The following is an 11,924-nucleotide window of genomic DNA, read 5'->3' as shown; positions in this document are numbered from 1 at the left end:
TTTTTATAATGAAACTGATCTCAGATTTAAACTGCAGCTAAGAAAAGTTCAACCCGGGTCCTCGTTGTTCAAAAAGTTAAGTTGATTTAGGCTGGCGATACAATGTACTTTTGGACACTCACAGAACATGAGTGCCAACCTCCATCTCACCCTCTGGGCAGTGAGCATTATGCCACACCCCAATGAGTTGGAGTGAAATTAATCCGCTTTCTTCCGGGCACCACTGCATTAACAATGAAAGGGAGCCAGCATTTTTATACTGGATTTAAATTGATAAGCAGGCAGCATTTAAAGAGGGCACACTTTAAAAGAAGGGTTGAGTGAAAGAAAGACTCAGAAGTGTTCCCCTTGCTCCTGCTCCCACTCGCCTCTCCTCTCTTCTCTCCTCCCTCTTTCCTCTCCTATCCCCTCTCCTCTCTCCTCTCCTCTCTTCTCTTCTCTCCTCTCTCCTTGCCTCTCTGCACCTCGACTGTTTCTCTAATGACATCCAACAACTGCTTCCCTACTTCTGAGACAGTCTGCCGAACCTTGATCTGCGCAGTATGGCTTCTGACTGGGGAAATCTCCACCCGCCCCCCCTGCCATACCCGCCTCCTCCTCCTCCTCCTCCTCCTCCTCCCTCCTCCTACGTCCCTCCTTTTCTCCCCCTCATCTTCTCTTTCTTTCTGTCTTTCTTTCTTTCTCTCCCTCCCTCCCTCCATCTCTTCCTCTTCTTTTTCTTTTGACTTGTTTCTTTTCATACCCGGGCGGCTCATCGGCTGGCTCTTAATTACTCCCCCTAAATGAGCGCCCCGTGTGGGGATCAAAGGCAGCCGTCAGACTGTGGGGGTCAGGCAGGCTCCCTGACTGACAGCCCAACCCCCCCCCCCCCCCCCCTCCCCCACTCAACCCCCAGTGGTGCTGAGACTGCGGCTGCCATCCCTCACATCTCTCCCCTATTATGCTTAAATCATTAACAGTCAGCAGCCGCTCCTCAGTGCGGGGAAAAACAGAACAGCTGTGGAGCCCCTTTGCTCTCCAGCCCAGGACATTACAGCGACGATTCACATTCAATAATCTTCAGTAATCTGTCAGCAGTGGGAGTAATGCTCCCTGGGATAACTCAAAAATGTACGTTTACATGAGCCATAAACATGGTGATCTGATTTTACTGGGAATTGATCATGCAACATCTTATCCATTCATGGGGCTCCTGCTTAAAGGCTCATTAGGTTACAGTAACACGTTACAATGGGCTCATCGTCATGCATTAAGTGGCGCAGGTGGAGAGACGTGTGGGGTGTGTACGGGGAGAGGAGGATCTTGGAGACTAAGACTTGGAGATCTCAGTTTGATCCCGGCGAGCCGCAGGGGCCTCCAGACGCATTGGCATTCCCTCGGTGTGTCCCCACCGCTCAAGTCTATCGCCTCACCGGCGTGAGATCCACCATGCCTATGGGGAGCCAATTTGAAATGGAAGTCACTTTGACAATCCTAAGGCGATAGAATACCAGCTTTTCCTGACTCCTCACTCTTCCCCCCCTTTTTTTTCTTCCCACCTATCCTTCTTCTCCTCCTCTCTCTCACTCCCTCTCTCTCTCTCTCTCTCTTCATTTCCTCATGGACTCATGTGGACTTGCTCCGCTCTCTCCCTTCGCCTCGCCTCGCTTCTTGTCCTTCAGCGCTGTAATGTCAGGCTGTAGAGAGTGGGCAAGAACATGACAGCATGACTGAGGCAGTGAGTGACAGTGCCAGGGATGGCTTTTTACCTGAAGAGGACAGCGCGCTTCACCATCACTCCACTTGAGGAGTGCATGGCAGCTCCTGCCCTTACTCATCCATGCATCCACCCATCCGTCCATCCCTCTATCCATCCCTTCTTCTCTCTCTCTCTCTCTCTCTCTCTCTCTCTCTCTCTCTCTCTCTCTCTCTCTCTCTCTCTCCCCGTCCGCCACAACTTCACTCTGATCCGCCGTTCTTTCTTTTTAATGAAAGGGGCAGACGCTCCCATAGCCACTGGAGCCCCCTCAGAGGTCACTCCTCGATTAGGGATTATTGCTGTCTGGACAGGCATGATTAATAAAAGATTAAAATTTAATCAGAGCCCATCTATCAAAAAGTGTGTAGGGAAAACGCAGATGCTTTCTCTGTCTCTTTTCTTGTCTTTGATAGGTAGGCCATCTTGTCTCTGAAGTGCTCTTGCTTGTAATGCTGCTGATGAGTCAATGTGCTTTGTTTGGCAGGGTGTGGAGTATGTGAGGGCCTACATCCCTAATGCTGTGTGGTACAACTATGAGACGGTAAGCCTTGTATCTCTCTCTCTATCCCTATCTCTCTTTCTCTCTCTCCCTCCCTCTCTCTCTCTATCTTTCTCTCTCTCTCTGTTACTGTCCCTTTCTTTGTTACTCTCCTCTCTCTCTCTCCCCCTCTCTCTATCACTCTCTCTCTCTCTGTCTCTCTTTCTCTCTCTCTCTCTCTCTCTCTCTCTTACACACACACACACTCTGTCTCTCCTTTCCCACTGGCAAATCTCCCGAGCTGCTTGGTGAACTTAGTCAGCAAATGACACATATGATGACATGCCTTTTGATGAATATTTCATCAGGCCCGGGCAGACGCCAGAAAAAGACCCAGACATTCCTCAATCTGTCTTGCCATCAGATCTATTTCAGGGCGGCTTTGCTTTGCTGTGCATCACAGTATGGCGGTCTTGCCAAGGCACAAAGCTAAAACCAAAAATGTTCAAAATCGACTGACATTTGGGGTATGTTTATCTAGTAATCGCCTCACTATCTGCATATGTGTGTTTGCATAGTCCTGAGAGTGGAGATGTCATGTCATCAGGTGGCATTGTAGACTAAGGAGGCGTTCGCTACAGACAGCGAGGGAGACTTGCTGTCTGAGATGGACTGATGTGCCGTGAGTGTAGCCTGTAGTCTGGTCAGGGCCCTCAGACAGCTGATTAAAAATTACACAGCCACCGATCTGATGCCTGATTAGATAAGATGACACACTTAGACTACACTCTTCTCTCTCTCTCTCTCTCTCTCTCTCTCTCTCTCTCTCTCTCTCTCTCTGTCTGTCTGTGTGTGTGGCTGAGTATGTAGTATGCATGCATGCATTTGTGAATGTGTGTGAGTGTAAGAGAGAGAGAGCGAGAGAGAGTGCATGTATTTTAGATAGTTTTGTGAGTGTGTGTGTGTGTGTGCCTGTATGTGTGCACATATATATGTGTGTGTGTGTGTATGCCTGTGTATTTGTGTGTGACGCTGTGTGTGTGTTTGTGTATGTGTGTGTGTGCCTGTATGTGTGCAATTGTGTGTGTGTGTGTGTGTGTGCCTGCATGTTTAAGTGTGACGCTCTCTCTGTGTGTGTGTGTGTGTGTGTGTGTGTGTGTGTGTGTGTGTGTGTGTGTGTGTAGGAATGCTTGGGAATGCATGCCAGACTTCATCAATTAAGGCCCATAAATTATCCCCCACCAAGCAGGAAGAGACAAGATCCCTCTTTATCTGGAAGGGTGGACAATAAGCACCAGATAAGATCTGAGATTGCCCGTGGACAGCTCTGGAGTGATTCTCCGCTCCCACTCCACCTCGGCACAGACTTGCTCAGAGAGAGAGAGAGAGAGAGGGATAGAGAGAGAGAAAAGAAAAAAAAGAGAAAAGGTGCAAAAAACAAAGAGAAATGGGCTTCTGAGTGAGTATCAGTAGAGTGGGGATGGGTGGGGGTACTGCTATTGAGATGGGTCTTGTACAGTAATATTGTGCCACTTAAACGTGCTCCTCTCCAAACTCTCCTCCAGGGAGGTGATGACATGAGGGATTTTAGGATAATCATTTCAATCAGCTCCCCCCATCTAACCTCGTTCTCCCTCTCTCTCTCTCTCTCTGTCTCTCTCTCCTCCTCCCTCCCTCTCTTTACTCTCTCCTCTCTCTCTCTCTTTCTCTCTCTTCTAACTCCTGGTTGGGTTTGGAGAGACGGAGACAGACTCTGATTAATTTCCTCTGCTCTCTGCCAATCAGGAGGAGAAGCTCACCGACCGTCACACGCACGTTAATATGTACCTTCCCGCCGACAAGCTTGGCCTGCACATCCGCGGCGGCGCCATTCTCCCGACGCAGAGGCCGAATGTCACCACCACCTACAGGTACCCTTTACCGTCCAGCGTACCGCGTTTACACACTTCCCAGCAGTCCATCACAAATATCAGAGGGCTAAGCTGACACGGCGAAGGGTAAATCATATTTTCTGGCCGTGTGTCACAGCCAGGGCTTATCTTCGTCCTCAAGTGTTATTCTCACCGACGGCCTCAGGCGCCTGCTGAGATTGGCGCCATCTTACACAGAGGTGACCGCGTGGTGTCAGGACACACACACACACACACACACACAAAGTATCACGTACACTCTCACCTCTCACACATATTGCTCTTCACATGTCCTCCAGGGCTGAGAGGTGTTGGATTGATAAGAAGACACAAGGTTTAGAGGTGGAGTGTAAGCCACTAATCCTAAAAGTCACGCTGAATGAATGTGCTTAGTTATTAGTTTACTGTGCCCCCATGAGGTAAACAGAAGGGAAAGTCTGGCTTTGGGGAAGGGCCGGAGCACTGTGTTACACTCTATGTGCACCTGGGGTGTAGTACCGGTGTGTCTCCTTTAGGTGCTGTGTGATGTATAATGCACCCACACACACACATAAAAAAGCACACACACACACACACACATGCATGTTCACACACACACATACACAAAAAAGTGTAAGACAAACACATTTAAAATTCACCCTGAATTGCCGGTAAGGCAGAGAACCCTGACATGTTATTCAAAAATAAGAATCGTATCTCAACTTCAAAGAGACTGTCGCTCCTTTTTCTATGCTTAGTTTGTTCCTGGTGAAAGTTCTGTGATGAAAGGGTGTGTGTGTGTTTGTGTGTGTGTGTGTGTTCCCTTAGTCGGCGCTCTCCCATGGGCCTGATCATCGCACTCGATGACAACAAAAGAGCATCAGGCGAGCTATTCTGGGACGATGGAGATTCTCGAGGTATTTTAGGGATTGCTATTAATTAAAAAGTTATTATTCTTTTCTATTTTTTTCAATCTATCGCTCTCTCCTTTAAGTCTTTCACATTTTAGTGTGTGAGTGAGCGAGTGAGCGTGTGAGTGTGTGAGCGAGTGAGTGAATGAGTGAATGAGTAATCTTCATAGTCTTTAGCTATCAGACCATACAAGGCATTGTATGTTTTTGAAGCTTATCAATAGAGAAGCGTGTTTTATGGCCCAATAAGTCAAAGTATCTAGCGGTCTATATAGAAGGTTCTTTCATATTCTCTTGATAAGAACAATGATTGTGCAAAATATGGTTCGGTATATTACTTTATTATAGCAGAATGAGACAGATGTGTCATCTTGGAAAATGATTACATGTTGTGGACACAGCTGAGCCAACCTTGACCATCTCTGAGTACATCTCATGTCTTATCTGTCTCTTCTAACTTGTGTAATAAGTTGTTGTTATTCTCTTTCACCTACTCTTTCTTTCTCTCCCCACAGATACTGTTGCTTCTGGGGCCTATGTTCACTGCCAGTTTTCAGTGGACCAGGTATGTGTGCTCATACATAACAGCATTTTGAAAAGTAATCCCATTACATAGTTCTTAATCAATTCTGTTGAAGATAATCTGAAGACCCATCTGTTAGCTCAGCTTGACCCTCGTAAATATGATTAAATCTGAGTTATTTCAAAGCAAACTGGCATGCACTGACTGCCTGAAGCACCAGACTCCACTTACACAATGCTTTCTTCACTAGGGTGTTCTGACCATAAGAGTCATGCACAATGGCTACACAGACCCAAATGACCTGAAGTTTGAGGACATCACGATTTTGGGTGTGAGCGGCCCACCTACATCTGTGACCGTGACCCAAAACAGCACCTCCACCACACTGCCCGCAACTAGCGTTGTACACGATGCCACGAAAGGGGTAATTGTCCACACTGAAATGAGCCAAGCTTTACCATTTTCTGTAGTTTCATCATCCTTGACATCAGAACTGTCAGTTTCACAGCTGATAAAAAGCAGAGCACAACGTAGGATTCCATGATACTGCATCATGATATCAGTAGGGAACTTTTCAGTATGTGAGGGGTTTGAAGAAAAGGTATGCAGGACTCAAGATGAGCAGCTGTACTTAAAGTTCTTGGTCTGAGGTACTTCAGACTCCTACTATGAATACAGCTCAAGGGCTGCTGAAACAAATCATCCTGTAGGAAAACAGCAGAGAGGGACGTTTAGTTTTTTATTCCTCCCACTGGCCCAGAGCAGACTGTGTTTGCACACAGCTCCACCAGGGCCATAGCTCACGTATGAGGGAAGCGCACGCCACCCGGGAGGACACTCTCCCTTAAGTACAGCAGCACGTGATGGAGGGTGGGTGTCACTGCACACGCCACGCGATCTTCTCAAGGTCTCGGCCGGGAATGACAAAGGCACCAGGCTCGTCGGGCGCACTCGCACTCCGACCCGCCGCGCCATATTAGCGTGTCGGCGGCCAGATTTATGGGACGCCGCCGTGACGGATGCCGGGATATGAGGCGGCGAACGCACAAATGTTTGTCATGTTTGTCATCCTTAGTCTATAACTACTTGATCTAGAAGCATCTCTGGGGAATCAGTACAAGGGGAAGCAGGTGTAAATCTCTCTCTCTCTCTCTCTCTCTCTCTCTCTCTCTCTCTCTCTCTCTCTTTTAAATATATATTTCCTTTCTCTAAAGGTGCTGCGCCTCAAGGGGCTGGGGATGAAGATGGGGATGGATTACACTGTCATGTGGAATGAGGTGAACGCCGACTTGGAGCGCTTCGACTGCCACCCTGAGGAAGGCAGCGATGAAGCAAAGTGCAAAGCCAGAGGCTGTATCTGGCAGGTGAGAGAGTGAGAGAGAAAAAAAGAGAGAGAGAGTGAGTCTGTGTGAACATGTGTGTTCACACACATGGAGACAAGAGAGAAAAATTCTTCCAGCTTTTAACCTGACTGTGAGCACCACACATTTTGAAGAGGATATTAACATGAGACTATGGCCCTTTTGTGTGTGAATTCTCAAGGAGTCACATCTTGACGGTGTCCCCTGGTGCTACTTCCCCCAAGACTACGGCTACATCGCCAGCACTGTTACTGAGGGCCCAAGCGGATGGACTTTTGAAATTGAGAGGAACATCAAGTACCCGAACCCTCGATCAGTCTCGCGTGAGATAAACAAACTCCGTGTGGAAATCTCATACCTCTCTGGGCACTCCCTGCGCTTTAAGGTAGGGCCTCGCCCAGCAAAGCTGCCTGCACACAAAACACTCTATCTGACCACGTGGATTTCCACTTCAACTGATTCTTTTCATCAATCACGCCATTTTTCCACATTGAGTTATTGTCAGTGGATCTTGTTTATAAAACAAATAAATATAAATACAAATAAATAAAATGCATGAAAAGCTTTGTCATTGACCGCCGCTCCAGATATATGATCCGGCTATGAAGCGTTACGAGGTGCCTGTCCCACTGGATCTGCCCACCACACCTGAGACGGACCCAGCCAAGAGGCTGTATGAGGTGCAGGTCCAGCAGCAGCCCTTTGGCATCAAGGTGGTCAGGAATAGCACCGGAACCATCATGTGAGTCAGCTGACCAGAAGTAATCCCTTCCACTGCATGAATCATTATGCCACTGCTGTGTTGATGACTACAGGCTTTTCAAAACAACCCTTAGAGAATGATGATGTAAAGAGATTGATCAGACATTGAGGAGACCGATATTGTAGCGGGAGTTGTATTTATGATTCCTCACTCAGTTGGTTCACTTCCTATTCACTGTCCTATTTCCCATCCTTGCTGCCTTGTTTACACACTGTGCGCTCTCCCACATCTCTGTGTTGTTCATCTCTGGCAGATGGGACTCGGCCTTGCCCGGCTTCACCTTCACAGACCTCTTCATCCAGGTGTCCACCCGTCTCGCCTCGGAGTACATCTACGGTTTCGGCGAGACGGAGCACCCGACCTACCGCCACGACCTGAACTGGCACACCTGGGGCATGTTCGCCAAGGACCAGCCCCCCGGGGTAAATCTGACCCACCCCCTCCCCACCCCTCTCACCAGGAGGGGCCCACTCTCGCCCACCAGGGGAGAATCTCACTCCCACCAGGGGAGGCTTCCGCCCTCACTAATGAGTCCTATATCCATATTCATATTACTCACATGTCTTTCATATATAATCAAATAATGTTCCCTCTTTTATTGCAGTAGCCTACTTTTTTTCTAGATTCTGTTAACGAACATACTAGGCCTTGCGATAAAGGCATGGTCTGTATTTGAGTTCTTGTGCTGCCTTGACTGGATTTTTCCTGTGCTGTTGCTAAGCTCTTCATGCAACATGCAGCACCAGCCTCTTGTGCTATGACAGGCTATTGTTAGCACTTTTTTGTGTGTGGTTTAGCACGCGTGTGCGACTTCTAGCCACGGTCACCTTTCTGACCACACAGAGGTCAGGGTTGATCGGCCCTTCCCATTCACAGTGACTCAGGGCTTTTCTTCACCAGCTTCTCTCACACATACAGCACTGCTGATGTAGGGTGTATGGTATGATATAGGTTGCATATACTGTATAGGATATTTGATATATGATGATAAGATATATGGTTTATCATCAGAATTCTCAAAAGATGCTTCCACTTACTCAGGACATCTGTGTGGATTTTAAGTTGTTTGTTTTCTTGTTTGTGTGTTTGAGCTAGCTCAAGTTAAGTCAAAAAGGGGTGTAATTAAAGTTATTTTCGCTTTTAAGTCCATATGTGGAGGCTGGTGAATGTGCTGAGTGCTGAGTGTGCTGCTGAGGACGAGGACTCTGAGTGAGTCGTTCTGCTCGCGCTCGCTCACTCCCTCGCTCGCTTGCTCCTTACGGAGAGTCTGCTGAACCATGAGGCCTACGTGGCATGTGTGTGTGACTGTGTGTGTGTGTGTGTGTCTGGGTGTGGGTGTGTGTGTGGAGGCAGCAGCGCTGTCATTAGCTGTCAGTCCTCGTTATGGGACATGCTAACGACCTTTCTTTCCTGACTCACCCCCATCACGCCATGTGCCAGAGGGACAGCTAGGCCAGGCAGGAGCAGGAGGTGGAGCTGGAGCTGTAGGGGGAGGAGGTGGTGGAGGCCTGTTTCTCCCTTATACAAATTTCACACATTAACACCATGCTGTCTGAGTCATAAGGCATCAAACTTGACGTGACACTTCTCCTCGATGCTCCACTCTCGCATTCCCCTCTCCTCATCTCTCTCTCTCTCTCTCTCTCTCTCTCTCTCTCTCTCTCTCTCTCTCTCTCTCTCTCTCTCTCTCTCTCTCTCTCTCTCTCTCTCTCTCTCTCTCTCTCTCTCTCTCTCTCTCTCTCTCTCTCTCTCTCTCTCTCTCTCTCTCTCTCTCTCTCTCTCTCTCTCTCTCTCTCTCTCTCTCTCTCTCTCTCTCTCTCTCTCTCTCTCTCTCTCTCTCTCTCTCTCTATCCTTCTCATCAGTATAAGATGAACACCTATGGTGTTCACCCCTTCTACATGGGCCTGGAGAGAACCGCACACGCTCACGGAGTCCTGCTGCTCAACAGCAATGCCATGGGTGAGACACAACACTCTCTCACTCTTCCTCCATCCCTTTCTCTTCCTTTTCCTCTCTCCCTCCCTTCTCTTTCACACTCTCCCCAGGTCATGTTGCATTGCATCGATCCCTTTGAATGTGTGTGTGTGTACAAATACAAGCATTGGCATGTCATTTACACCTTAACCAAGTGTCCTTTCACAAGCTGACATGTTACGCAATGCCTGTTGTGTCCTCCTGTGCATGTATTTAGAGCCCCAGTCCTCCGTGTGTGTGTGTGTGTGTGTGTGTGTGTGTGTGCTGCTGGATGGGGCAAGGACAGTGGGGCACCGTAGCTGTCCCCGTAATCCCCCTTCCTAACCCCCCTCTCAACTGATCCCAGACAGCCCAGGGGTCAGTGGGGCTTATAAAAGTCATTAATGCGGCAGTGATATTATTTATCTGTAGCTGATCTGTGACATAGGGCCTGCATGAGATGAATCATCTCCACAGAGCAGGGGCACGGGGAACAGTGCTGCCGCTGTGGCATAGCAATTTGGTGGAAGAGAGACTTATTAAGCATTGTGCATTCAGTGTAGGCCCTCCCACAGCTTCTTCTCCTCCCTCCACCCCTTCCCTCGCTCCTGTCTTTCTCTCTCATCTCATACCTCCTTATCTCCCCTCTCTCTCTCTCACACACACACACACACACACACACTCTCTCTCTCTCTCTCTCTCTCTCTCTCTCTCTCTCTCTCTCTCTCTCCCTCCCTCTCTTCTCTGTCTTCCCCGTTCAACCACTCTCACACACACACACACACACACACACACAAACACACTCACTCACTCACACAGGCACACAAACACGGAGTGGGTAACTTGGTAGCACAGCAGGAGCAAAACTTTGAACCTGCATGGCTTAAAAGGGAAACATCAAACGAGTATTTGAACACAATGATGAGATGCCCCGCGAGTTTAATGATTGCTGTAGAATAACACACGCCGTGGGACCCACTCCATCACTCCACAACAGCACTCGCTTGATTGGGAAATGAGACCATAAGTGCACATTTATGGTATCGAGCAACTGATTCAATTATGCACTGACAGAGGCTACCGCATACGGTTACAACAGTTCTTCCCTTTTGCAGAGGAGTTTACAGACTAGTGAACAAAGTAACTTCTGTGTGCACTCAAGCTTATCATTGTCTCCCAGTCATGAAATGACAACAAGCGGGGCTCCTATAAAAAGCACTGATAAGGAGGATGACAAAGAAAAAAGAGGTGTAGATAAGCAAGAGTGAGGACATGTGCTGGCGTAGTGTGCATCCTGCATGGTCAGCGTGGGCTGTGTGTGTATTCTCAGATGTGACCTTCCAGCCTACTCCAGCACTCACCTACCGCACCCTCGGGGGCATCCTAGACTTCTACGTGCTGATGGGACCCACACCTGAGCTGGTGGTGCAGGAGTACACATTGGTGAGACGCCTTATTATGCTTGTGTGTGTGTGTGTGTGTGTGTGTGTGTGTGTGTGTGTGTGTGTGTGTGCGATTGCATTTGCAAATGTGAAGTTTAGCAGCTGGGACCGCTCTGCCTCATTGCCCAAGGTGTTGTCAACCCATACACTCACAGACACAAACCACAGCTTTAGTGTCTATCAAACACCTTAGCTCTTTCTCTTGGTAAATACCTAATGTCAGATTAAACCAGACATTCCCTCTTTCTCCCTCCTCCCCTCTCTTTCTCTCCCTCTCTCTCCTTTATTCTTTGCTCATTTTCTGTTATATGTTGCATTATTCACTCAATAGATGATTGGTCGCCCTGTCCTTCCGGCCTATTGGTCCCTTGGATTCCAGCTGTGTCGCTATGGATATGCCAATGACTCGGAGATTGCAGATTTATACAGAGACATGAAAGCAGCTGGAATTCCTTATGTAAGCACTCTCTCTCACACACACACACACACACACACACACACACACACACACACACACACACACACACACACACACACACATACACAGGCACAAAAACATACACATCTTCTCTCTCTCGCTTTCTTTCTCTCTCTCTCTCTCTCTCGCTCTCTCTCTCTCTTGCTCACATACAAACACACACACCAAGACAAACACTTAAATTCACTAACATAGACACGAACACATACACACATCTCTCTCACACCCACACCCACACATACACAAGCACTTTGTGTGCCATCTCACCCCCTGTCCTGCAGAGAGCGGGCACCACACCTCTCCCAGCAGCTCTAGTCGTGGGTAGCGCTCCCTCGCCAAGCGAGCCAGCAGGCTAAGTCTGCTGTTGGCAGGGTAGCACACACGACC

The 11,924-nt window shown here is 48.3% G+C and overlaps 1 protein-coding gene across 1 annotated transcript in view; it reads left to right on the top strand.

Annotated features, from left to right (window-relative positions):
• si (sucrase-isomaltase) overlaps window positions 1–11,924 on the top strand; it is a 60,009-nt gene that overhangs the window by 12,946 nt on the left and 35,139 nt on the right. The window contains exons 19-30 of the mRNA XM_076283119.1: window positions 2,223–2,279; window positions 4,002–4,126; window positions 4,934–5,022; window positions 5,532–5,581; window positions 5,790–5,963; window positions 6,754–6,903; window positions 7,082–7,285; window positions 7,488–7,642; window positions 7,917–8,085; window positions 9,527–9,623; window positions 10,948–11,060; window positions 11,391–11,516. Of these exons, the coding sequence (XP_076139234.1) occupies window positions 2,223–2,279; window positions 4,002–4,126; window positions 4,934–5,022; window positions 5,532–5,581; window positions 5,790–5,963; window positions 6,754–6,903; window positions 7,082–7,285; window positions 7,488–7,642; window positions 7,917–8,085; window positions 9,527–9,623; window positions 10,948–11,060; window positions 11,391–11,516 (1,509 nt within the window). The remainder of the gene's footprint in view (window positions 1–2,222; window positions 2,280–4,001; window positions 4,127–4,933; window positions 5,023–5,531; window positions 5,582–5,789; window positions 5,964–6,753; window positions 6,904–7,081; window positions 7,286–7,487; window positions 7,643–7,916; window positions 8,086–9,526; window positions 9,624–10,947; window positions 11,061–11,390; window positions 11,517–11,924) is intronic.

This window comes from Alosa pseudoharengus, unplaced genomic scaffold (assembly GCF_046254945.1).
Source record: "Alosa pseudoharengus isolate Yale_2024_CS ecotype anadromous, Long Island Sound unplaced genomic scaffold, YU_APseudo_1.1 YU_APseudo_1.1_scf_13, whole genome shotgun sequence".
In the NCBI taxonomy this organism is placed as follows: domain Eukaryota; kingdom Metazoa; phylum Chordata; class Actinopteri; order Clupeiformes; family Clupeidae; genus Alosa; species Alosa pseudoharengus.
This window is presented reverse-complemented; position numbering and strand designations above follow the sequence as displayed.